General features: G+C 45.9%; 1 protein-coding gene across 1 annotated transcript; it reads right to left on the bottom strand.

Annotated features, from left to right (window-relative positions):
* Positions 1–216: 216 nt before the first annotated feature.
* vipr1b (vasoactive intestinal peptide receptor 1b) lies at positions 217–27,535 on the bottom strand. The gene is made up of 13 exons (XM_076138165.1): positions 27,275–27,535; positions 21,487–21,577; positions 19,908–20,018; positions 11,889–11,989; positions 10,502–10,599; positions 8,858–8,990; positions 6,707–6,860; positions 6,431–6,491; positions 6,277–6,349; positions 5,111–5,202; positions 4,645–4,774; positions 4,023–4,064; positions 217–2,787 (listed from the first exon to the last, which is right to left on the bottom strand). Exons 1-13 carry the CDS (start codon positions 27,332–27,334, stop codon positions 2,593–2,595), a joined length of 1,341 nt encoding a protein of 446 aa, XP_075994280.1. The 5' UTR covers positions 27,335–27,535; the 3' UTR covers positions 217–2,592.
* Between the last annotated feature and the right edge of the window lie 464 nt (positions 27,536–27,999).

Genomic DNA, 27,999 nt, shown 5'->3' with positions numbered 1-27,999 from the left:
CAGAAGACACCGATCGGGAGCTATGAATATTAAAATGAAAAGATAACTTTACTTAATAGTGACACCAAAGGGGATTTACATATTCATAGCACCAAATGAGCAAACTAGGACTTTGTGTCTGAAACGAGCCATGTTCTGAATATTCACACACACTTCAAACACAAAACTGCTCCATCCTTCATTCTGTGGTATTTCTTAATAATTTATTTTATACAGTTTACGTGGCACATAGTCAAATAGCTGTATATGTCACAAATTTACACATATGACAGAAGTGGAAAAGTGGATTCATGTGCACAGGGACGTGAAGCTGAGGTGATAAAGTTAAAATACATTTGTAGCCCCACAATGCATTGCAAAACAAACAAACAAACACAGTACACAGTCACAGTTGCTTTATAACACAATATCCAGTTTGAACATCTGTTGAATATTGCAAATAATCAATATTACACATAACTGCATGCTAGATAGATTGAGTGACAGTTAATGATTGTTGTCTCCTCACTGATACACAACAAACAGTGCACATCACTGAAATATACAAAATAATAAGACATCAGAAGTACAGATAGTTTCTATACACAAAACTATTTCCCATCGTGACGCAATATGAGAGGTACTTTGGCAGATTCACGATTACATCACACATTACTGACCATAACACACAGTGAGAGGGGACTGAACTCCCGGAGGCAAACATTCGGCGTGACACCTTTAACTCTTCCTCACCTCCATCAGCTCGTGTGCAACCTTAGCCTGGTGTGTTCGGGGCATCTCACCCGTCAAACAATCAGCAGCGGATTGAGATGAAGGGGAACCAAAGCTGAACCCTCGCTGTGTTCTCTCTGCAACACGTGACTTTGAAGTCTGAATGAAAATATAAACGCTGGAAAGCCAGATGAAGGCATCATTGTGACACAGCCGGTACGCCTTTAGTCCCAAAGTAGAGTGTGGTACAGTACTGGTTTAAGTCATTGTGAGGCGGCCGTGCTCTCCAATAGGTCCAGTGGCTCATTCTGATTGAAGACAGGGTGATGTCATCATAGATCCAGTTATCTTACTACCTGGATGACTCAGACAAACAGTTTGGGAAAATAGTTTATGAGCCGGATCAGAGGGTCAAACTGTGGCCGGACAAAGTTAAAGCAGGCTGCGCTGGGGGAGGAGAAACGCCAGCCGGAGGGAATTCTCACTATCTGGCAACCCAAAATGTTGTTCTTTTTACTGCATGTATAATGATTTACTCTCACGTGTAATGCAGGCCTGGAGCTGAACATTATATCACACTGCTATATGATAAACTAGTCTGCACCAGAGACTTCTGTTGCTGCTGCAGCAGCGGCTTCACATCACAACTACAGCAATAAGTCCAACAAACACTGCACAGTCACACAGCACAGTTACAAAATTTACGCTTAGTGCAATCAGTATGGCACAATGATGGATGGAATCATACAGTTTTATCCACTGTATACCAGTCTGTACAATGTCCTGTGGAGTAAATGTAAACACTGAGGGATTGAATTGCTCAGAGGCGTTTCCTCCCCACAGCCTCTGTGGAGCCTGGCAGCCTGTGAGGGTCAGACTGCTGCAACCAGGAGCTCTGCAGTCACACACACCAAATTATAAACATCAAACCCAAAAGCACACAACAACAAGAGGGAACGGCTGTGCTGCAGAAAGGAAAAGGTGTGTGTGTGTGTGTGTGTGTGTGTGTGTGTGTGTGTGTGTGTGTGTGTGTGTGTGTGTGTGTGTGTGTGTGTGTGTGTGTGTGTGTGTGTGTGTGTGTGTGTGTGTGTGTGTGTGTGTGTGTGTGTGTGTGTGTGTGTGTGTGTGTGTGTGTGTGTGTGGGGTCCGGGTCTCTTAGGAGAGTGATAGTGCAGAGAAGGGCAATTGTACTTCAAACCTGGAACTGTGAACCCGATTGCGGAAGCCGCATCCATTTGGCATTTATAGAAACAAGATTTCCTGTAGGTTACAAATGTTCTTTAAACAATCTCCCATGATGCATTTCTTGTACTTCTCTGATGTCACCGATCAAATTAAAGGATTTCCTGCTCCTTCTCTTTTAATGGCCGTGTCTTTGCGGCGGCATTGTTCATTTGGAGCCTCAGGAATCCACTAAGTGATTTTTAATCCATTTAGAATTACATCAATTTGCACGAGCTGATGGTGCATTTCGCTTCGTCCCGGTCTCTCGCGTTATTAAGTGACATTTTGTGTTGCCTTGGGTCTGAGCAGAGACCAAAGACCCGGCTATTGACCAAATGAGCCATAATCCATCCACCAAATGATCCATGACTGCACCGCCGCTCACAAATTTACCTGTAAATGTGCACTGAATCACGGTCAGCTGGAGAAAATGAGCTTGTGAAAGAACGTGCATCTTTTTCACTGATGTGCTGGTTGCCTACTAAAGCGTGGAGATGTGGTATCTAATGGAATCATTTCATTCCCGAAGAGGATTTCCGCTTGGATCTCTCTCTCCGTGTCGCACTCCAGCACCTTCCTTCCTTATGTGAGCTTACATACGCTGTGATTTTTTTTTGCCCGATTATTCGCATGAGAGTGTGTTTGTGCATTTCACTGTCAAATGGAAGACAAGTCGTCATTGCAGGAGGAAGAGCCTCTGCGTGTTTTGGGGCTGCACCGCGTCAGCATGGAGATCTGGGTGCTGAAGTTGTTGCTGCTGCTGGCCATGGACGGGTGCTGGTATTTGGTGTCGGAGCCCATGTATCTCTGCAGGTGCCACCGCCGCCACTTCCTCTTGATCTCCCCTTGGACCTGAGATACAATATAAGAAACAGGTTGAAGTAGAAGAATCTCTGACAGGTTTATGAAAACAAAACGTTAGCTGGCGACCTGTGAATCACCGTAACGATGTGAGTCACGACGGGTTCAACAACGCTTTGCCACTCGCTGTTTCAAACGACGTGGGACGGGGAGGTCAGTGTGTTCCAGGAACAATTCCCCGGGGCAGGTGAGGTGATGCATTTAACATTGAGCAGAAGAAGAACTAGGTGGTTGGCATGGCCACCAAGCACGGCAGCAGGCGGTGAAGAGATAAGAGAGGCAACACAGACAAGCTACATGACCAGAATGACGACTTCACTCTTTTGTAGAAGAGAATTCAATCTTTCAATGGAACTTAATTGGAGAGTCAAGGTTTTTTTATTTCACAGGGTGAGAAATATTATATTTATTTATAATATCTGTATCAAGTTGGGATGAAAAAAAATGTATTTATTAAGTTCTGCAGGTTTTAAACGCTAAGAATCCAAACATGGAGGAGGCAAACGATCATGCCTCTGTAGCGCCTCCTACTGATGGGACATGATTTCAGGAATAACAACTTGTAAGCTTTAAAGTTTGGCCACTCTGGCTAAGTGATCGATCATAATTGTCCTGAACTCTCTCACCATGACTGGAATGGTTTAGTTTTATTCGCTACGTTTACATTTTATCAATATAAGAGCATTTTCTCTTTGACACTAAGAGTGGATGAGTCGATCATAAAGCTAAGAGTTTCATCACCGAGCCAAAAGCTGAGCACCAAGCAACTAAAATGTAAAATCTACGCTTTAAATTCAGCTTGCATAGCCCCGAGTCTGAGCAGTATGACAGCACATCGTTGCGGTGAGAGCATCACTAAGCTGCCCGCAGAGTATCCCACCCTCCAGGCAGAGCGCAGGGAATGTGAAGAGACGAGGCACAAAGGAGGAGGAGAGAGACTGGAATGCCCATCGCTGGTGACTCATGCACACACACTCCGGACTGTGTGTGTGTGTGTGTGTGTGTGTGTGTGTGTGTGTGTGTGTGTGTGTGTGTGTGTGTGTGTGTGTGTGTGTGTGTGTGTGTGTGTGTGTGTGTGTGTGTGTGTGTGTGTGTGCGCACCAGACAAACTACAGATTAACTGCTTGTCTGAGGATCACCAGAGCACCGTGCCCCATCTGGAAACGTAGATGTTTGAATTGTGTGTTTATAGACGGAGTGTTTACATCGGGCGGGGCAGCACCCACCTCGCCGTTGAGGAAGCAGTAGAGGACCGCCACCACGAAGCCCTACAGGGAAAAGACACAGTTTAGAGAGCGAGATCATAGTTTGTGTCATTGTCAAAGTCCAATCTGCTGTTAAATCTTTGTTTAACTTGCTTAAACAAAGGCTGGCGATGTTCATGTGAGCGTCACATGAGGTCATTCCCATTCAGATGACTTACACAAGTGCCAGACTGACATACAGTGCTGTGTATATGCAGTATATACACACACACAATGTAAAATACAAAGCGAAACGGCTAATTCCCTCACACTAATAAGAAAGGAGGCTGAAAAGAATGATGAGGTGAAAGGGTTCCATGGTTTCCAGGCTGTTTGTAATGCAGCTGTGCCGTCTGGCTGCTTTCTCCATCATTCCTCATTATGTGATGAACTGAAGTAACACCCGGGTCTAAAGTGCCTGGAAACTTGCCACCGTGTTTCCTCAAATAGAAACATTGGCACATTAAAAGCCGACAGTGGGTGTTGAATGATTTCAACGTTGGACCTTGGATGAACTTCAATTAGAAAAAATAACAACACAGGTGGAGAGGAAAGGTTGCATCAGATTATTCACGATGCGGCGTCGTTGTTATGCACGTCCTACCTGAAACGACCCCAGAATCAAATCAAAAATGAGGCGGAGCTCCGTCTTCACTTGCTCGGGGATGAAGGCGAACACGATGTAATTGATCCCAAATAGAGGAATCAGGAGCAGCGTTGATTTGGCCAGTCTCCTGGAAACACCACAACAAAAACAGCAACAATGTTCAATCTTTGACTATAATGAGGAAACCGCGACTCCACCGCGGTTTCATTTTAACAATTGAGATCCGGGCAACAAAGGGGGGGAAATCTTCATCCCAGTATTAAACATTTGAACTTAAAAATGCTTTCTTGTCTCATTTCAGATTTGCTGAACTCTGCACCCTGATGAATGCCTTTCATTTAACACAACCGGTGACAAATGTGGCTCAGGAGACTGCAGCTCCACCCCGATGCTCTTAAGGGGATTAAAGGCATTTTATCTTGTCCTGTCTCCGCTCATAAATGATGCATTACTTCATACTCACGAGTACTGGTTGGACTCGTTCCTTCCAATATCCGGGCAGTTGATCTTCTGGCGCAGTATTCGAATGATGCAGATGAAGAGAATGAAGTTCATCTGTAGAATTTAAAGGAGAGTCTTCCTTTGAGTAATGCCAGGAGGATATTAGTGACTCCTGGGTGTGTTAAACCCCGGTTTATAGATAGGCGATTTCATATTGATGTAAACATTCTTGCTGTTTAATGATTCTTATTCTTATTCTAATTATTACAGGAATCATAAGCTGCCTTGATGATCCAGATGCTGCTGACATGAAATCAGACAGCTTTGTACATAACGGCTGCCGAGTCATGATTAAAGATAGACGGAGCGAGACAGAAGCAGGCCTTGGTAAAGACGAGATAAATATCAGGCTGTTGAAAGTAGACAGAAATGTTGGATTTGCCCTCTTGATAAGCAAATTTCCTCTCCATCAAACACATGAAAATACGCCCGAGGTATTTTCTCTTCCAGCCATGCTTGTTGAACTTTACTTTATCTTCTCTTTTTCACACCTCTCTGAACATCGTCATTTCTGTCGCCCCACACGCACGCACACACACACACACACAAGTCTGCTGCCGACTGAGATTGTTGTTCTCTCACTCAGTGGAGCCCTTGGGCGAGAGCGGCGGCTGACGTGTCGCACCTTTTGTATATTTTTTGTACCTTTTTTATATTGACATCTCACACCTGACACACACACACACACACACACACACACACACACACACACACACACACACACACACACACACACACACACACACACACACACACACACACACACACACACACACACACACACACACACACACACACACACACACACACACACACACACACACACACACACACACACACACACACACACACACTTCCAGAGAGATACCCTTTCTACTCTCCAAAGTGCAGTAATACACACTTTTAAACATAGATTCCAGTGAAAGTCTTTTGGGGAACTAATAAGACAATTTCTCAGAGTGAGATAGGAACTCTGAGGTCAGACTAACCGGTTGTATCGACTCGTGTTAGGAGAACCGACAAGAGCTGACAAATAATGGTGACATCGGGGATTTGGAAAAGCAGCTGGAGGTGTTTTAATGTTGATGTAAGGACGTCTGAGTGAGGAAAAAGGATGCGTAAACGTACCAGGATTGATGCCAAAATGGGGGTTTTGATGATCCACCAGAACATGTCAGTGTTCTCAATGATGTCCCAGCACCTGGTGAAGACACGGAACTGTATCAATGCTTTGTTGAACAGATGGACGATCACATTTGTTGGTGTCTTTCTTCTCTCTTACCCAACGTCATTGTAGTACGATTTAGCAACGGTCCAAGCTGTGATGAAGAGTGTGGGACCTCCTGCAGGCAAACAACGTAAAAAGGCGTCAGCTCCCATCAGGACGCATCATTCGTCTCAAACTGACAGCGTGTGAAGTCTCACTCCAGCAGACGTGTAAAGGCAAAGCCATGTATCTCACAGTGCATAGCACCGTGCAGACACAAGGTCCATGCAAAACGCTTTACATAAAAGGCATAAATACATGAAAACTGCATGAAAAGAAAGACATCCTCACCCCAGCCGATCAGAATGTAAGCCCAGAAGTACTTCCTCTCCGAGAAGAAAGAGACGGCTAACAGTGCGTGAAGGTAGAGGCCTTCAACCAGGAGCCAGAAGAAACTGGCCATTATACAGTACTGGAAGAACACCATCACTGCTTTACAGCCCAGCTGGCAGAGGACAGAAACACACCAGCGGACTCACACACTGATATACACACATAAATACACACTAGGTTACTGTAAACACACTGTTTCGTAGTTCGACTATAATGCTGTAAATACTGAGTTTTGAAAATGAACCTGCCCCTTCCATTCACTTCTAAAGGCTGTTGTGCACACTGAGTGAAAACAGGTGAGTGAAAACAACCAGTGACTGACTCTTGATGGTTGCTGTGTTCTGATTGGCCAACTGCATCAGCTCACAGGAAGTTAAGGAAAAGGGTGACGGGTTAATTTTGTTAGCGGGTTAATTCAATTCAACTTGCCTCTCTACACTAAATTCATCAAAACCAATCACGGGTTAGTTTGCAACATTAAAGCACCAATGTGGTAAATTACAGAGCAACTGAGCGGCTCAGGTTCCTTCAGCATCTCACCAAGGTATCAATTAAACAGAGCAGAGATGGATGAGTATGATATCAGCCGTCTTACACTCGTCTGTGTGTGGACAAAGACAGTGACGCCGCCACACGGGTCTGAAGCTGGAGGCGTCGGGAGGAATACAGCAGTATAGAAAATCATTTCCATTCATACAACGTGTGTCCTTCTACACACACTCCCATAGATTCCGTATGTAGATATCATACAGGAGGGCAGATGTAAGCATCTGTCTCTTAGAGGAACACTCTAAGAGACAGATCAGCCAGAAGAGTGCAGTAATAATTTGATTGATGTTTCAGTCAGACGGCAGAAGAAAAGAGTGGAAGCATCAAGATGTTAAGCGACCGTGCCAGACAACAAGATGAGCTGCATTTTGCTTGGCTGACAGAGCCGGAGCGTATCATTTCCATCAGGATGAGAGGATTAATGCAGAACTCTGGAGTGAAGCTGAGCGGAGGACAGGCTGCTGCTGCCGTTGCTGACCTTGGAACAACAATGACGTGCATAAAAAGTTCATTCTCCTAATGGTGTGGGTGTTCTGAGTCGACGCGTGCCGTGCATCCCTTTCACGGGCGGCTCGATTCATGGAGAACACACACATTCGCACACACCGGAGGCGGCGAGAGATACACACTCCCACGAGCAGCGAGCCAATTTGGTGCTGAAGCTTCCGTGGAAATGTGCGGGGAGGCCAGCGCCGAGCCAAGGAACCACAATGCATTGTGCTCATTTAATCGCGACCCGGGGAGACGAAACGCTGCCAGCACTTTAGTAGATGTACCAGATGTTGGGGCGTTATCGCTGCATTGGGAAGAGGGGGTGAAAGAGGCTGAAAACGTGGGATTCAAAATGGCCAAGAGCGTGTTAGGGATGCTGGGGAACTTTGCAGCAAAGTGGAGGATGAGGAAACCCCGCCCCCCCCCTCGCCGCCGCCGCCATACTACCAGACTACCAAACGCCATAAATCACAGACAAGCTGGGAAAGTTTACACACAGGTGTTCATTAATCACCAGCGTGTGTGCACAGAACATCAGAAGGTCACGTGTGCGTTGCGTGTGTGTGTGTGTGTGTGAGTCGAAGTAACTTCTCCCGCCGACTTCGCCTTTGGGAATGACTTCTCCTCGTGTACGGACGTTAAGTTTCAGACGGCTCACTGAGCAACTGGCAGTGAGGTGGTGACAGAGATAGGGTAGACGACGTCGCCGATTGATTCCCTCTTGGCACGGCGGGGAGACCAAATGGACCCGGACGAGCCGCCCGCACCTCTCTGCTGCTACTTCTTAATGTGTGTAAATCTCTACAAAGTGCCCGCCGGAACTACATTTTTAAAGTGCTGCCATCCGTGGCGTGTGGAAGAGCGATGGGATACTTTGCTCCTGGAGAAACAGCAGGAGGAGAGGGTGCTGACTGACACACACACACACACACACACACACACACACACACACACACACACACAGAGTGACATAATCAACAGCTTTGATACAGATCAGAGTCACGTCGGCACCGCTGAGCTCAACGCGGAGTTTGTTTTTGAAACACCGTAGACGGACATTGAACCTACGGATCCCGGCGAGCAGTTGTCCACCTCGCCGACCTCGTAGAGAACCACGTCCTTGATGAAGACGGCGATGGCCTTCAGGATAAACGACACAAAGAGATGCATGTGGATGTAGTTTCTCGTGCAGTGGAGCTTCCTGGGACACACACACACACGAGAAGAGATACAAGAATACAAATTAAGACAAACAGCCAGAGCAACCACACACACACACACACTTAAATTTAATAAAGGGCCACTGTGCTAATTATCCAATGTTCTTTGACTTAATAGGTAAAAATGGCAGCAAAACACAGAGTGGATTAACTCTTAATGGAGCTCTCTTGTTCTCTAGTTTGTCACAGGGGATCAGAGCACATTCAACACTTTTTGGCTCGCTCCTCAGCAACCAAGACGAGTCTAATGGCCAATCCTAAAAGTGTGTAAAGCATTCATTAGTGCTGCTGCTTCTTCTTCTTCTTCTTCTGCAACCTTACATCATTCAGCTCGGGAGAAAAATCTAAACATGAGGGAGTGAAAGGAGTTAAAAGAAAACATCTGCAGCCTTTAGCTCCAATCTGGAGAACGCTCAGCTGTGATGCATGGACTCCATCTAATTGGTTGAAGTTTCCCCGCACAGCCGGACCACCTTGTTAACATTCTGTCACAGCTGGTTAAACCACAGGTTGGTACAGAATCTGCGCTCCATTTCTTCTACACTTCCTTCCTTACCTGCTCTCTTCATCTCATTACCTGCATGCTTGCTTTCCTCACTACCTTGCTGCTGTAAATTGAGCCTCTCAGTTCCTGGTTGAAGGCAGTGAGTGTATTCTGTACCCGGTGTGTGGTCTGTCCCTCTCTCCATCTCTCTCCGTGTGACCCCCCCACTAACACCCCTCGCCGTGACCTCCCTCGCCCCCCTGCGCGCCCACACTGCCCTGTCACAACACTCCTTCTGGTTCAGCGCCCTTTGCTTGATAGGCTACTGTGTTTCAGAGCTCCGCCCCCACCCCCCTGTTGCGCGGCGTTCTGATGTGACGCGGGGAAGCAAAACAAATCCACAGAAAGAGGAAATAATCTGGAGTCCAGACGTCGCGACCTTGAGCCTCAATTAGCCGGCGAAGACGAGAGACGGACGAGAAGAAACGTGAGGTTATACTTTATGGGTGAATGTAAAGATGATCCACACACACACTGAGTCCGTCCATGTGCTGCAGTGGAGCGTAACATGACGACATCAGCGTCAGGATCAGCATGAAAGGGGGTTCGAGTTTAGTTTGAGCGACAATTTCTTTGATTTAAAAACAATTTCTCTTTCATCTCTCGTCACAAACGTATTCCCTCTCTGTGTCTGAACTGATTGGAAACACATCACGCTCCAGACTTTACCCTTCAAAACATGTAATGGGATATAAAACTGACATCCTGCAGAGATCAGATCGACCTTAAGCTCCATGGCCTTAATCATAAATTGTCTATTCTAAGTCCTCTCTTTTTTTAGTCAACAAAGAGTCCGTGTGTGTGTGTGTGTGTGTGTGTGTGTGTGTGTGTGTGTGTGTGTGTGTGTGTGTGTGTGTGTGTGTGTGTGTGTGTGTGTGTGTGTGTGTGTGTGTGTGTGTGTGTGTGTGTGTGCGCGCGCGCCTCTTAAAGTTCTTGTTGTACACTTACCTGAAGATGCAGAGGATCACGATGGCTGTGGTCAGAGACACCAGGGAGACGCTGTGGCCGATGGTGTAGCCGATCATCACTTGAGAAAAGAACCTTTCCTACGAGAGAGAGAGAGAAAAGGAAAGTTAATTTCAGCTGATACACAAAAGGAGAAATGAGTTTGGATGGTAGAAAGAGAGAAAGAAAGTGTGTACAATGTCTGCTGCTGCTGCTGTGCTTCAGTTTGTAATTGCTTGTCGGTAATAAATAGATTCGACTCTTTGTGTAAATGAAAGGAATCTGTAAATATGTTAATCTCCTCTAAGTCTCTCTGCAGGGGCTTCATTGACACGGTCGCATTGCTGCACATATTGACGCCCAAATGGGAGTTAAGTGGGAAACAAATTGATAAATGAAGAGACAGCAGCAGTTTCAGCAGGCTTATGTGTCTTTTATGAAGATTTATGTTGCCGTGGAGATTAGAAACTGAATCCCGTGGCACATCTGAGTACAAAAAAAATGCAACAAAAAAGGACACTGCATTCCATTTGGAGTAGTTTTCCATTCCCGGTCTCTTCTGAGTCGTATATGTGGCATACTAATGAAGCCGCCGGCGAGGGAGAGAGCGCCCACCGAGAAAGCTTTTACCGCTCTGTGTGCACATCCCGCCGTTTACACAACTCTACATCCACCAGTGCGGCGGAGATTAGCCCTGAGCGCCGTGAAAGCCTCCCGTGTATTAAAACTAAACTCACAAGCCGGAGTAGAACAAACAACCCTTCCGTTTAATAACCCATCCTCACCCTCCGAGGACAAGGCGAGCGTATTCGAATGACCCCGGAATCCCTGATGACGGCGGCTAATCCGACTAAGTGACCCCCCGGCCTTGTCAATAAAAGAATCTAATGTGTTGTGCTTGGAAGACGGGGGAAAACAAGGACGGATGCTTTGGATGTATTCATTAATGTTTCATAAGAGCTTAAGAACACAACAGGGGCACAAGAGATATTTGTGGAAATATGAAATCTGTGGAGTTTCATGCCACCAAAGGACAAACAATTTACTTCCTGCGTCGCGGTTAATGAGGTACAAGTCCCGGAAAATCAGTTTAACAGCGCATTTGTAGTATTTGTTCACTTGCATTAGCTGTAAGTAAGCAGTGAACGCAGCACGGAGAGGACTGAGTGAACATGTGGAGGAACACACTGGGGAGCGAACGCTGGAGTCGTGACGCCACAGACATTTGAGTGATATCCTGGTGGATCCAACAGCCACCCCGCCGAGAAGAGAAGAGATGTTCTAGCTCCTGGTTTTCAGGATGCCCCCCGCCCTGCCCCGCCCCCCTGCTGTGGGGGAATTGTTGATTGTCACAGGGTGGCGGCGGCGGCGGCGGTGGTGGTTTACTCACTTCGTCATTAGTGCTGTTGAGATTGTAACCGCAGTTCACGGCGATGTCGACGGGATGCATCTCGGTCCAGCCGTCTGCCGTGCAGGTTTTGGAAAGGTTACCTGTAGAAGAAGAAGAAGACAGAGGAATAGACTCAGACCTTAATGCAATCAATACTCCAGACATCAGAAGCTGCAGCCGCTGTTTGAGCCACTAACGTGTCATTATTGATGTGTGTATTATCAGTGTGTCCAGACCATGGACGGCACAGCTATTGACGTTCATCGCGCTCAAAGAAATAGGCATTAGGGGCAAAGCGCCTCGTCTTAAACCTCTCCTCATCTGAGGCGACAGGGTCGGGGAAGGAAGTTGATGCAGCAAATACAAGTGTGTGTGTGTGTGTGTGTACACAATTCAAGCCCTAGAATGTGAACGTAGCAGCTCCTGGTTACCATCAACATTATTTATGTTAGTAAGGGATTTGAACCTTTGTCTTCCTTTCCCTTCTTTCCTTCCATTGCATTATGGAAAAAAAAATACATCAACCCTGAGGGAAATGATTATTGTTTGCTCGATCGCCAACCACGTCAAGAACATTGCAGTTTCCTGTCTTTCTTTCTTTTCCCCTTTAATGGAAATAAAGTAGGAGTTGTCACATTGAAATGACAAACGCTGATCACAGAGGACCATGTTTACGCTATAAGTCAATCTTGTTTACATCATGTATTTCGTAAGGTACCCCAAATGTGGCAGATGGCCATCACTCCATGGTTCTTAATGGAGCCTCTTACTGCACTGACACACACACACACTTTAGGTGATTGACACATCAGGTTTTACATTGTTGTTAAACTGTGTTTTAGTGTCAAGCTGGGTTCAGGTTTCAGATTCTTCCATACATTTAGTTACCTATTCAAACAACATGTGTGATTTACTAAAGCCATTCTCCAGGGAAGGGGGGAGGTGCAAACTTATGATGCAATCTCAGCCACACATTTACTTATTATCCTCAACAATATTAATCAATACTAAAGTGTTTAATGACTCATAAAGGTTAAGCTCACTGCAGAATGAACTCCTCCTCCCCCCCTATCTCTCCTCATCAGTTGGTACAACCTAACAAGCTAATCAACAGCTGATTGAGATCAGGTGGCAGCATCAATAAAAACACCCAACCGGAAATCTAATTCACGGAGCGAGAGATAGGATGGGTAGTAAGGTTTCCGAAATAAAAGCATAACATAATACAACTTCCTGTGTTAGTCAAACGTACTGTGGCCAACTTTGAATATCAGGAGTGTGACCTTTATACACACACACACACACACAAAACTTCTTCCTTTTTTGTCAAGAAACTTTTGGAGCATTCTGGATTGAAAGGCTGCATGTGTGTGAGGAGTCTTTGTGTTCACCCTCAGACACATTGATTGCTGCACTAAAGCACGGCGTGTTCATATGAGAATGGACGGTACCAGACACGGGAACAGGAACGAGATAAAAGCGCCAGAAATCAAAAGTCACCTTTTTTCCCAAAGTGGGTTTCAAATGGACTCAATCTTGCCGGGATTTTGCGACAACTACCAATTTTACACCGATTGTATAATGTTAAATTGGCCCTTTCAAGCACAAATATGGAACCGCTTTATTTCCAGAATAGCACGGGAGCGTCCAGGCCAGGCGTGTCATCATCTTCCCTGTTTGATACAATTTCCCGTTTAACTCCAGGTCACACCAACACGACAGAATCACACCTCCTCAAAAATGACTACTTTTGCTTTTCACATTGGAGTAGATTTTTACTGCAATAACAACCTGACAAAAACCACCGACCGCCGTCTGTAACTATAATCTTAAATCAAGAGAGACAATCTGCAAGAGAAAAAGACCTCGTATTGAGAAACAATTGACTAGGTTTGGCTGATAAGGTCTAATGATTCCAGATTGATTTTTAAGCCAAACAAGCAGCGATGAAACGAGAACAACTGAGCGAGAGAGAGAGATAGAGAGAGAGAGAGAGAGATTCCATATCCTCGAGTCATGATTGCAGGATGAGGAAATCAATTTAACTTTCCTTTGCGTGATGAAAATTGGTCAGCGGCTCTCATGGTGCCTTCCACTTCACGCTATCCATTTACTAGGAGTGTCAAGTGACCAAAACCTGCCGTGTTTATTACTTATTACATTCATAACAGTCCAAACACGAAACAGCATCGACTGCTCATCTCAAAACAGACGGCCGGGAACTCGACGCCTTCAGCTTGTTTAGCTTCTCAAGAATTTCCCCCGGGATAAATAAAGTAGGATCTTATCTTTGAGGGCGACTTGTTTCAACAGTAAAAGAGCAAAAGGCAAGCAGATTGTTGCTCTCACAGGCTGATTTCATGTAAATGGTCTGTAGGAGGAGAAGCTGGTAGCCTTTAATCGCCTTTAACAAGCCGGGAGCTGTGAATTCTCATGCGGGACGGACATTTCTTTCCCATGCACAGCTCGTCCTGATGTGAAACCACCAAAGCTGGGTCGTGGTCACCTCAGATGATGATGACATCTTTTCACATCTTCAGAAAGAAAAATACAGCCAATATCACAGAGCGACGGCGGGATCGAGACATTCCAGATTTCAAACTAGACGAAGAGAGAGAGAGGAGGACCCGGATGAGAGAGGACAATGGACGACCGGGAAAGGAACGGGAGGAGAGGACCAGATGAGACGGGAGAGGGCCGGATTAGGTAGGACCAAGGACAGAGACAGACAGAGCAAACGGGAGGGGAGCGTTTGCTTTTGAACCGTTACTTTTCCACGCCTGAACAACAGGAACTCAGTAAGTTCATGTCTGCGTTACTGCCTGAAGTTCACGTCTTCTCCTCCTCCTCCTCCTCCTCCTCCTCTTTCTTATCCTTGACATTTGAAGGTATTGAGGGTTCATTCTTGACAACGCCGCTGCCATTAGATGACATCATATCATAAAACCAGTCGCTTCATTGCTCTGATCGATTCCCGTCTTCAGCTCCATTTAGGTCCACACAGTGTGTTTGGGTTTATTGTGCCGTCTCACAGTTCCAGTGCCCTTTAACAAACTCCTCTAGGCCTGGAGTCCTCATGCGTGCACAGAGAGGAAGCACGTCAACCAAAGCTTCTTCCAGCGTCCCCAATATTTGACTTTAAATGAAAACTCCACAACTTATAAAGACAATTTCAGCCGAATCACTTGAGAGGCTTTCGCTATATGCAATGCAGGCAGCAAAAATAGGGCGACCTGTGGCAAATAGCATCTTCCCTCCTGCAGCTGAGCCTTTAAAAGCAAACTTTATGAAAGCTGGTGACTCATCTCTGTTGTTCCAATGTGCTATTTTATATTTCATTACAAAATAATGAGAACCAGAGTGAAGAGGAGATTACATCATTAATGATTTCTTCTTTCCAGGACCCTTCCTCTGGCATGAATGCCCTGAAAGCTACACGGGCATTTGTATTAGATCCGAGATCGGCTCTCAGAATGAAAGATGAACTCGCTGTGTATCTGCTCATTGAAGCGGCCTGACACAAAGCAGCCACGGCAAAGAAAAAGGTCAACTCCAGCCACATGAAACATGAATAGGAAGAATCAAAGATACACATCCGATGTACTGGACACAAATACAGTATCTTTTGGTTGTACGGCACTGAGGAAATGTTGTGAATTGGTACGTTTTTTGCAATTTGTTGACATGGAATGCAGCCAAGGACATCATATGTGAACAAAGAAGGGGGTCCATCACAAAATATGTCACTCTAGATGAGAATCTTTGTGCTTGAATGAAAGGTGCGAACCCTCCTGCCCTCCCATCTCTGTTCAGTGTGTGCGTGTGCGTGTGCGTGTGTGTGTGTGTGTGTGTGTGTGTGTGTGTGTGTGGGCGGCTGGCTGAGTGAATCAGTGGCGTGGAAGAAGCCTCCTGAGCTGCAGCGGTTGTGATAATCTGGCCAGGCAGGGTTGCTGCTCTGTGGCAGCTGGCCTCTAATCCCCGGGGAGAGACATATTTCATTACATTATTCATTCCCTCTAAACTGACTTTGGCTCCAATGAATAAAATACGGCCATTTTTGTGATTTGCTATTTCAGAAATGCAGAATTAACGGGAGTAAAAGTGGAATTTCTTAAGGAGCTACTGCGCCTTTGAGAACAACTGGAACAGGATGTGCAGCGCGTGGAGGCTGGGGTTTCAAATCAATCAAAGGTTTTATGGATGAAATTCAAATGATGGATAGATTCATATTGGTTGAAGCCCGTGGAAATAGTGGACGATAAGTCACAGGGGCCCACGTCAGGCTCAGGTACTTCAACCATTCTCTCCTTACGAGGCTGCACATTGGGGCTTAACCACCTTCCCTCAGAGAGACGCCACCTCTTGCTCTATACAGGATATGTGTTGTAATCATTTATTTATTCAAAGCACGGCTCTCTGACAGCTGAGTCATTTATGATGTTATCAATCAACTAAATGCAGCAAACGTGTCCCTTAAAAAATGATTCCTTTAAATTCGACTTGTGAAATCTCCATTATTGCATAACTCGACATGAAATTATGCAAAATAAAGTCAAAGTCAAGGCTTCTATGTAGATGTGATGAAGAAAAAGTCTTCATTCTCAGGGCAACAAATTATTTCAATAAAGTTTGGACTGTTTTGTGCCATCATTGTTCCCAAATACATACAAAATACCTCTACCTCTCTAATGACCGCGTCTAATTGAAGCAAAACTGAACATTCATGCAAAAAGAAAACAACATCTTGGGGTGGAAATGTTAATTGCATCCATAGTTCAAATGGCCAAGGAGGAGACGAGGGTTCCAGAAGAAATAATGTTAAATATTTTAATTGGAAATGGGGGAATATGCAGTTTAATTAGCAGTAATGCACATTAGTGGCCCCAAGAAGACAATATATATGATGATGAGCCTTTATCACACACAGCATAACTTGATTTTTGTCCTACTTTAAACCAGAGCGAGCCTCTTTGCTTCCAGCCAAACCCGTCTGGGTCTAAAAGTGCATCCTCCTCCACCTATGAAGTGTCACTTTTCCCTGGCGAAATTAATTTGCTTCTCGACTCTCTGAGGTGCTAAATGCCTGGATGAGTGCTCCTGTCACTGCGATGCTCCCAGGGAAAATAAACTTTGCACTTTAGCGTGCATAAAGGACTCCAGGGGTAATGTCACAACATGTTAAAAGGCTGAAGTGGAGTGGAGGTGGGGGAAGAGGACGCCATCTTCAGAAACTTTGCCATAAATAACATGAAAAGTGACTGGATATATCTCTTATACTACCAATAAATCAATCAATATATACCAGAGAAGCAATAACTCCAGGAGATTTAAGATTATTCCAAACAAAAATGCAGGTTTCCATTTTTACAGCTTTGTTTTTGATGGAAGGCTAAAGTGAAATGAATGGAAATGGGGAAACTGCAATAACCAACATTTGGGGGGAAATAACAATATCAACAGCTGCGGGGGAATGAAAGCAGGGAGAGATGGAGAATTAATGGGATATTTTGCGCTGGGAACGAAACACTCTCTCGAACATTGTCTCTCGAGCGAACGCAGATATGCAAACGACCGGGAGAGGAAAAAAGTAAAGGAAGAGCATTTCCAAGCATCGCAAATCACTCGGTGGATACGACATGACAGCTTTTCCATCAATTGCGATCTTATCATGCGACAACATCCAAAGAAATGACAATATTGTGCAGCACTCATTGTATAAAGCAGCAGCAGCACATTGCAGACGCCAACAATCTATTCCCTGTAGTGTTCAAAAGATCCACAAAGGTCAACACAAGCCTCAGTGAAGAGCGCCTCATTAGTCCCTTTCAACAGGACCCTAATTAGAAACCTGTCCAAAATATGATCCCAGTCGGAGGAAGGTAGCCGTTGGCAAAGTGCGACATTTCCAGCATCCTACCTTAGACATGGATTGTGCCAAGAGACAAGAGAGAGACTTGAGTTTGACTGTAATTGGGCTTTTTTCTGAGGCTGATGGGGACCGAGACAGACAGCCCCAGGCAAAGAACTCCCGCAGTGACGTCAGCAGACACACACACACACACGTAACAGCTTGATGAAGATCAGGGATTCATGCCAAGTCATTATGTCCCTGAATAGCCAAAGAAGGAAAAGGTGGGACATCTATGTACGCCAGAAACAATTGAACTTGCCCGGGCGGGAGGTCAGTGGAGGTTTTGCTTCCTAAGTAGAATTAAATTTCACTCGATTTAAGAGATATGCACAGAGGTGTGTGTATGATTTGGGACGTCTCAGAGGAGAGACGCAGGTACGTGCACCTTTGGTCTCCAATCAAGACACCCTGACATGGATGATGCCACAGCTGGTGTTTTCATCACTGTGACATTATCGACCGGGAAGGCGCCAGATACCAAACCAGATATCAGTCAGTGTTTGTTTAGTGTTCCATATCTTCAGCGTCTATTATGAACACATTTGAACACAGTGAAGGGGTTAATGCACTGAGAGAGAGAGAGAGAGACCAACAAGGACACAAGATTGCAAAAAGCAAAAGGAAGTGAAGAGCAGAAACACATTAGACACAATGGTCATCCCTTAAGACTGGCTAACATTTCCCGGAACGCAAATAGAAAATCCAGCTATTGTGCGATTCAAAGAGAAACGTACCAAGGACCCTGAGAAGCCGAATAGAAGATGGTCCAAAGAATAAGAGTGAATTGATTACACAGGATACACATATTGAGTTACAGGCATATAGGTCATGTAACGGAAACCAGAGGAGAGAATCCCAGCTTTACATCCAGAATAATAGCAGTAATGGATTGCAAACACGCCAAAAAGTGCAAACCGTAGCATTTGTTTCTTCCTAAGTACAACGTCACCACCGTTGCCTATGCAAGCTTTTATGAGTGACTAACACCGGCGTAGGCTCCCATCATCCATCTCACATTTGCACTCTCACATGAAGTTAAATAGCAGTAAGCCCCACTGTGCCGCCGTAGTCACGACGCCGTCACCGCGGGGCCCGACACATTCATCAGTTTGGCAGCTTTGGTTATAAGCAGTTAAGAGATTCGGCTGAGTTCTTTGGCCTCACGGTGGAAACCAACAGAACTGGAGGAAGAAAACACACACACACACACACACACACACACACACACACACGGGCCAATCAGCTCGTCCTCCAGGCCGAGTATGAAACAGTTCCAAGATAAAGTATTGCATGAAACATTCATTGCATTCTGTTTCCCAGGCGTGCGAGGTTGTGTTCCACTGTGGATGAAGTTCAGTCGGGACATATTTAAATATATAAATAGACGTCGCTGCACAAACGAAGCTGAGGATTGCTGTCACGGCGGTTGCAGATTGATGGATGCACGCTGCTCGCTGGAGATTAAAATTCATCAGGGACCTTTTCTGTCTGATCCTGTATATTATCGGGGAGAGAAGGTGAAACCTTCAGCGCCAACCGCGGCGTGAAAGAGATTAGAAAGACTGAATAAACTCTCACGGCTTTGATGCCACAAATTCCTGCTGACGGGGGATTTTTACACCAAACTACAACGCAGTCAAAGCTGCTTACAGAGACAGAAACGCTGAACTCGAAGCGATATGAGCGTTTTCAAACGTCGCCGACTGATTGCGGCGAGGCCTTTGACGAGGCTCGTGAACCCGGATCACTGCAAGCTGAGAGACTCCGGCAGCTGGTTGCTATGGACTCTCGCCGGCGTTTTCCAATCATTGTCCTCTTGTTGAAACGTCCTTCGCACACAAACACGCTTCGTCTCCCCCCACAGGCCTGATTGTATGTAAATAGAAGAACATTCAATTTGGGATAACAACAATTCTACACAATCATATGGATTTGAATTAGTTTTGGAAAAAATGCGACGACGAGGCTTTTCTTCTTCTCCGGTTAAGAAATACGATCGACTGAAATGTGACAGCAGGAGAAAAAGACATCAGGAGTGAACACACAGCAGTGAAGCTATTTGTCATGCATGGCGCGTGTGTGCGTGTGTATGTGTGTGTGTGTTTTACCTTTATGTTGGTCACTGAAATAGCTGAAGTAATTGGGGCAGGTTATTGTCACCACCTGGCCCACGGCGGCTGAAGGCCAACAGGCGATGATGTCCCACATGCCCTGGCAACCTGCCGGGGAGAGGAACGCACCATTACCACAGCAACACACACCCACACACACACACACACACACACACCTCTGATAAACTAAATGACTGAATATACTCAACACGGCACGATCAATGCGGTGACGTGGGTCTAAGTGTGTGTGTGTGATAATTGCGAGGTTCGATCAATGAAGGTGAGGGCTGTAGTGGCGTTCCAATTCTTTTCCCAGTGTCAGGGTCAAACCGGAGACCTTTGCGATGCTTTGATGTTGCAAAAACATAAAACCTGCCGCCTTTCTAAAGGGTTTTGTCCCTGAAAAACCTTCTGAATATTCATTTGATCCATTATTGCAATGTTTTCAACGACTCCACTCCACCTCGCCGGAGAGGAGACGTCTGTAACGGCATTAGTGAGGAGTAGATCTGAGGGAGGGGAGAAGTTTTGATGGAGGATGAATGGATTAGAACTGGAATTTAATTTAGCTATGTCGGAAGCATTTGCCAATATTTTTGTCAGATTCTGGAAACGGAAAAAGACTGAAGACTCCACAACACAACAACTCCCACCCAAGAACAGGAGACACTACTGACACCATCCACCATACATTCATACATAGTGCATGAAGTGAATATATACGTACATAACCAGCCTGCTGCTCCTTATCTCCCTTGCCACCCTCATTTCTCCAGTTTCCTATCTGCTTCCTCCACAGGAAGGTACAGCGCGATGCCTTCCAAGGTCACATCTCTAATAAATGAATTAGCAATATGTGTGTGTGTGTGTGTGTGTGTGTGTGTGTGTGTGTGTGTGTGTGTGTGTGTGTGTGTGTGTGTGTGTGTGTGTGTGTGTGTGTGTGTGTGTGTGTGTGTGTGTGTGTGTGTACGCGAGCAGCCGAGCGGTTGTGCAACTTTCGACAGGTCCGCCAGCTTACAAACACGACATCTACACAGAGATTTTTAAAAAATTCGCCCCGGCTTGATCTGTGGATTTTGTATGAACCGTTTGCGGTGTTGATGTTTTGCGTTCACAGAGAGAGAGACATCCTTGTGCCTCAGATGTATTCACTCTGCACTGCTTTATTTAGTGGGTTGTGTTCTTTGCCATTTCACACTCCCCTGAAGCTTCAATCAGGTGTCAAGAGGTGTGTGTGCACGCCACTGACCTGCACTGTGGAGCGTGATAAGAGCACTAATGGGAAAGGGACTTTCACTGCCAGACATGAAAAAAAGGGGTTCAGAACATTTTGATCTCTGGTTCCTAGAAACTGAGAGAGACGAAACTGCTCAGCACTGAGACACACACACACACACACACACACACACACACACACACACACACACACACACACACACACACACACACACACACACACACACACACACACACACACAGGGAATTGTAATATCACGTAATTGATTTGGAGAAGTTTGCCCGTTTTCTCCAAACAGTGTGTGTGAGCCGGACAGGTAAATATATTCTTGATAATAACCTGAGGTGACGTTCCCGCTGGTGCTGTTCTCGCAGCGCTCCTTCTCCAGCTCGATCTCGTTCACCACGTCGCACATCTGCATGGATAACACCTGGAGCAGAGGGGAGAAACGCATCTGGCAGTTAAGGCATGAAATCCGAGAGCTTCATCCTATTCTGGTTTACATTTCACTTCATCACCTCCCTCATTATGGTTTCTCCATTACTACAACCCGACGGATAAAGTACATTCCAGGAATACTTGTGCATGTGTGAAATCCCACTGGCCCTGTAAATGGATGCTATCATGCAAATGGATAAGGAAGTAGAGACGTGGGTGTGTGTGTGTGTGGGGGGGGGGGGCGGCTGAGTAATCTGGCTGCGACTGTTCATCTGCGTCAACAAACAAAGGCTGACAAATGCAAGCTGACAGCCGCATGGCAGCGAGCCGGCGGGTCAATGACAATGTGTAAGAGGGGCAGCGCGGGCGAGAGAGGGTCAGGCGGAGGGAGGGAGAGAGAGAGAGATGGACTCCGGGACGATGAACTGGGTTTCTCCAGATTCTCCGAGCTGCCGAAGCTACACACAGCCGTAAAAGGTCACAGAGATAGGTGTGTGTGTGTGTGTGTGTGTGTGTGTGTGTGTGTGTGTGTGTGTGTGTGTGTGTGTGTGTGTGTGTGTGTGTGTGTGTGTGTGTGTGTGTGTGTGTGTGTGTGTGTGTGTGTGTGTGTGTGTGTGTGTGTGTGTGTGTGTGTGTGTGTGTGCAAACTGCGCACAGCTCACGCACTCCGATTACGACGTCCTCAGAAACGTCTTGTCAAACATGCAGCGCTCCTCATCAGTCCAGGATCATTCCCGGGAAGGTGTAGCGCCACAAAACAAACTCCAAAGGGAACTAAATAACTTTTCACAGCTTTTCCTCTCGGCGTCTCCGTTGCAGAGAGACGGCTGGATGGAATGAGGCAGAGTGTTTTGAATTCGTCACGTTAACAAGCGGCGGGGACACAATATGGCCGCACCTGCTGTGCTTTGTGATAAGAGTTGTGTTGTGATCATCTATCTGCAGGCAACAACAGGTACGACGCCGTTAGGAAAACATGCTTAAAGTCTAGAGTGATTGATTGACAAGTTATGAGCCCAGAATAGCGAATCGGCAACTCAGCTCCATTTCAGCAGAGAGTCAACAAATGATGTAATAAAACTCATACTGAGGCCTCATCATAATTGGACATAACAGGACACCGATGAGGAGACGACGATGTCAGTTTACTAGTTTACTACCTGCATTTAATCGAATCATTTTGTAAACATAATGAGAAATGAATAAATCACTTGACCGGAGCTTTAAAAAGGACTTTTACTTTAACTTTGACCAAGACTGGAGACGAGAGCAGACAGGACAGGGGCAAGCAGTCTGGCAGTCGGCAACGTTCACGCCGGCGTAACGGACAAACAAATCCAAAGGGCAAACGGCAACAGAACGGCAGGCGAAAGGTCAACGAACGAGACAGGAAGGAGCGACTCAAACTGACACCAGAGGGAAACCAGGCTGCTACAGAGCGGCTACAGAGCGGACACAGAGGGGCCCCCGTGATGATCAGATGGATGAGATGGGGAGCAGGTGAGAGGGTCAAGTGACACGCAGAGGCGGGAGGCCAGGGGACAGCTGGTGGACAGGTGTGTGTGTGTGCGTGGGGGGGGGAGAATGAGTAAAAACAATAGCTGGCAGCGGAATCAGGCAGGTGAACAACAAACTGGCTCTTGAGTTTATTAATCACTAAGGGAGTTTGTGTTGACATATGAGCATCGCCATAGTGACGCATTAAGGGCCATATTGTGCATTATGTAACCTATAAGGTGCTTTAGTGGCTCTGTAAACAGCATTAGCAGAAGTTGTGACACAGACATAGCCAAGCATCCATGTCAACCTTCCACCTTGTTTACCTCTGCATCCCCCCCTCCCCTCCCCCCTCTCCCCTCTGGTGTACAAGGTGATGCGATCAGAAGCAAAGCAGAACTTTGCCACGACCGATTAAGGCGCAGAATCCAACACATCCTGAAATAAGAATAACCAGTACGTGATTGGCTTGGAGGCGAGAGATGAATCGACTAGCGTTATCTTTTCGTGGAGAAATCTGGATTTTCTGTGACCTCATTTCTGACAGGCAAGAAATTGATTGTTGGGACTTGGGAAGAGGATTTGAGTCCCAAATCCCCTCAGGTAGGCAAAGGCAACACCTGCTCACTGTGAAGCTGAACACGCAACAACATCCCGTACAGACACTTTAACATGTGGAACCTGCGCCATATTTGCCAATAGAGGAGCAATAAAAGCTTTTAATGATGAAATCCTGCAAAAATACATCATGGCTTCCTGCTGCAGCTCCAGTACGACTACATGCAAACGCACAACACACCTTTAAAAGCTCCACCGTATAACAAAAAGGGAGCGGAGAAGATGGAAGATGGAACCGTGAAGCTGAACGTGAAGCTTCCCAAACGGCACTAAAGCTACTAAAACAAGCAACAAATCCCCACATCAGGAGGAAAACAGGAATGTTTGTTTATAAAGGAATGTTTGCATGGAGGAGATCAAAGTTCCCTTATTTCCCCGAGGTACTTTATTAGGTTGCATACAAGCTTGTGTGTTGTGAATAGAGCCAGAGTACACAGACTGAGACGAACCATGACATCACACAGATGCTGAAATCGCTCCTGTAACGACGCAGTGATTGTTACGTGCAATCATGGATCAAAATGTCAACCTCAGAGTATAGAGATGATAAGAGAGGAGGGATACACACGCACACACACTCCACAAACAGTGTCTCTGAGGTTAGCACATCATTCATTACAAAAGGCTGCCAGACTGTTGCTTTAAGTTTTAACTGATTATCGTCATTCCAAACAGCCGGCGGTCTCGCCGGGAGTGAATGTTAGATAACGATCAAATAAAAATGAGGAGACATGACGGGGAAGTGGAAAGAGAAGCTGACGCACGTGTGTGTGTCTGTGTGTGGTCGTATCTTGTTTATGTATGCCCCACAATTCACAGGACAGAACTTATCTATGAATCAGCTCACGTTGTTGCCGTTTGCGCCGAGTAGCCAATAAGCAAAGTGCACTGGAGCAGGAGAGTATTCGGGTCACAATGTACACAAAACTGTTCACACACACACACACACACACACACACACACACACACACACACACACACACACACACACACACACACACACACACACACACACACACACACACACACACACACACACACACACACACACACACACACACACACACACACACACACACTTGCAAGAAAGTGATATAAAATACTGTATATATATAAAAAGTAGCATGACTTCCTCCTACATGCATGTATAATATGTATAATTCTAATTTACTCTTTGAACGTTGCTTTGGGTTTCAATAGGAAGGAAGCAGAAATCCTCATCATCCTCAATATTCCCCCCGTCCTCTTCCTCCTCCATCTGCACTGTGTAACACAGATGACATCCAGCTGCTAAGACACACACACACACACTTTTTAACAACTTAAAGGACTTTTCTCTCAACAGCACGTCCTCGCTCGACACCGTGATGAAACACGTCAGATTGTGTTATTGTAAGGAGACGGCGAGGAGGGCGGGAAGGACGCAAAGCTCCCAGCGGCTCCACACAAGTGCCTACAAGAGCCCGTAAAACATGTCAAGCAAAGGACGTATGGGGCGGACGAGCCACAGCCTCACGGTGGGTCCAAACATCTGAGAGCTGTCAGCCCTGAGAGGGAGGAAGTGGATGTTGATGTGTAACTGTACTGAAGAAAACTAACAACTCCAAGCCAAAGCCAAACAAATCAGAGGCAGGAGCTGGAGTCGTTGAAGGGGAGGGAGGGAGGGAGGGAGGGAGGGAGGAGGCCGACTCATCTGGCAGTCCTGAGCTGTCTGTGGGCACTGAAGCGCCTTTAAAAATGATTTCAGTCCCAGGACACTTGCAGAGAGTAATTATGAGTTAGTGAAAGGTTACAGATGAGAGAGAGAGGCTGCATCCCGACGCCGCGGCAACAGAATCCCCCGGAGGAAACCCGCTGTGCCGCTGCAGTGAGACATCACGGGCAAAGCTTTAGGATTTAATGTGACAGAGCTGATCCGTTTCTACTTTCCCCTGCTGTAGCGCCACCGTGCACGCCGAGTGAAAACGAACCACTGTAACCATGAAAGGACTAACATATCGAGTTTTTTTTACTATGTTTCAAAAATGCAGAATAACTTTGTGAGTAATTGTGAAGGACAGACGATGATGATGACGATGAAGATCAGCAGATGTAATGACATAATCTACCCAGCAGCATCGTCCTTCATCTTCACACAAATACCAGCTCCCTTGAACATCTTCCTTCCTCTTTAAATGGACTCTTACATGGTGGCGATTGAGGTCCTTATAATCATAAAGCTTCATATTTGCATTCCGGTCCTTTTCCTCAGAGAAATCTTCTATTTTATTCATCCCTCCTGCATGATGAGTGACAGATTTGTAATCATTTGGCACAGATTGGAGCGTGCCGCCTCCAGATAGTGACCGTATTAAAAGCACAATACTAGTGGCCGAATGAAAAACATCAATTAATCAATAGGCGTTGTGATGACAGCATGGATGCAGCTTGATTGAGCGGCGTCACTTCTTAGAGGAGGAAAGCGAGAGTTGGAACCAGCGCTGTCCAAGGTCTCATTCCAGTAAAGCTCTTCTGAAGATTCCAGTTCATCTTTGCCTCATCTTTTCCTCTTGATTCACCACAAACGAACACGCAGAAGAACATCAGAACGATTCTCCAATAACAGCATGAGCGCTAAATGCTATAAATTATTTGAATAGGACAACAGGAACAGGAAGCTCAAAATACAGAAATGAAACTCCTTGGGGTGAAAAACACATTCTACCAGTGATGCACCGTCTGAATCTGAAGATGTTTTAAAGTTGTTTTGTACCTTTAGAGTGGTTTTAGCCTGCTCACTTATAAAGGGTGGACTTCTGGCTTTAAATGGAACAGATTGAAGCCCCAGGTGCTGTGAGAGAGAAGTCAGAGTCCAGCTTCAATCATATACAGTCACTCTATCCACCACAGCAGACTCAGCGCTCCCTCTCCTCCCCCGGATTTGTGTTGTTCCCTCAAACAACAACTCCTAAACGCACCTCTGCTGCCTTCAAAGACCGAGCGCCCAGCAGTTTGAGGTGTGTGAAAGACAAGACACACACACACTGTGGAAGAGCTCAACCACTGTGAGTCACACCAGTGGCTCACTTTCACTGCAGCAGTATGGGGCTTTATAATGCTTCACCTCCACAACACACACACACACACACACAACACAACACAACACAACACACACAGGTCCTGCTGATCTGACACACTTCACAAGTTAAGAAAGATAGATAGACAGATAGACAGACAGATAGACAGATAGACAGATAGACAGATAGATAGATAGACAGATAGATAGATAGATAGATGCGTTCAAGGACAAATCCAAAGCTTTTCTTTCTTTTGGAGAGACGAAAGTCGTCCTCAAAAATCAACGAATGACAAACCAGCAAACACACACCAACCATCAGCGCCGCTAACAAGCATATTAATCTTCTAAACTCAAAGTCTATTTGGTCGCAATCCTGCAAGATCTTCCACGCGTAAATGCACATTTGTGTCCGTTTCCTCGCGATTCTGAGAGCAAGCAAACCTGGCGCGTTCATGTCTTGTTTAAGACGCGTTAAAGTGCAGAGACAGAGACAGAGACAGAGTGAGAGACACTTACTTCAGGAGGACACCGGCAGAGGAGCAGGAGAAGGAGAAGCAGCTGGGAGGCGATCATCATGCTTCAGTTTGGGGAAGTTTCTCCTAAAACTCGTCCGTTTTAAAGCGTCTATACGCGTGCAGAGGCAGCTGTGAGTGTGAGTGTGTGAGTGTCTTCAGGTGTGTGTGTGTGTGTGTGTGTGAAGGGAAACGCTGCTGCAGCTCCATCGGACTGCGCTTTTCTCTGCGCGTCTCTCCAGCAGCGATCCGCCCATTTCACCATCACAACTCACACTGTTTGTCCCAGGAGGCACTTTGGACGCTGATGCGCTTGAACTGAACCCACCAATGCTTCTTCACTGTTTGTTCATGTCACTGACCCATTCCCAGATTAGCAGGGTCCCACAAATGTGTCACAAGCATTCATTCCTACAGTAAAGTGTAAATAAAGTCAAGTATCAAGTCTAATGTTCAATTCAATTCTTAAAATGTCTTAAAACTTTGGTGTGTAGCTTCTAGAAATTGCTAAATTCCTCATTAAATCGCTATGAAGTCCTATAAATACCACAATGTACCACAGGAGGGAGCCCTGCCTCGCATGTCCATCATGTCCTCCTGTTCTCAGGTGGGAGGAGTTGTGGGGGCGGGGTTCGGCAGGTAAAAGGAGGAGGACGTCAATCAATCGCTCCTTTCAATTCCACAAATCGTACACAAATCAGTTTAAGTGGTGGTTCTCAAACTGTCAGG

The sequence above is a fragment of the Genypterus blacodes genome, unplaced genomic scaffold (assembly GCF_046128005.1).
Source record: "Genypterus blacodes isolate CSIRO-AG114 ecotype Tasmania unplaced genomic scaffold, CSIRO-AGI_Gbla_v1 ptg000348l_1, whole genome shotgun sequence".
Classification (NCBI taxonomy): Eukaryota; Metazoa; Chordata; class Actinopteri; order Ophidiiformes; family Ophidiidae; genus Genypterus; species Genypterus blacodes.
The sequence above is the reverse complement of the archived record's forward strand: the minus strand, read 5'-3'. Positions and strand labels throughout refer to the sequence as shown.

Bases quoted from the DNA above. Each gene is read 5' to 3' on its own strand.
- vipr1b (XM_076138165.1), bottom strand. From the start codon at position 27,334: ATGATGATCGCCTCCCAGCTGCTTCTCCTTCTCCTGCTCCTCTGCCGG. The intron at 6,492-6,706 runs GTGAGGATGTCT...GTTTGCCTGCAG, and splicing joins TTACATTCTGATCGGCTGGG to GAGGTCCCACACTCTTCATC. The intron at 5,203-6,276 runs GTACGTTTACGC...TAAATTCTACAG, and splicing joins CCATTTTGGCATCAATCCTG to ATGAACTTCATTCTCTTCAT.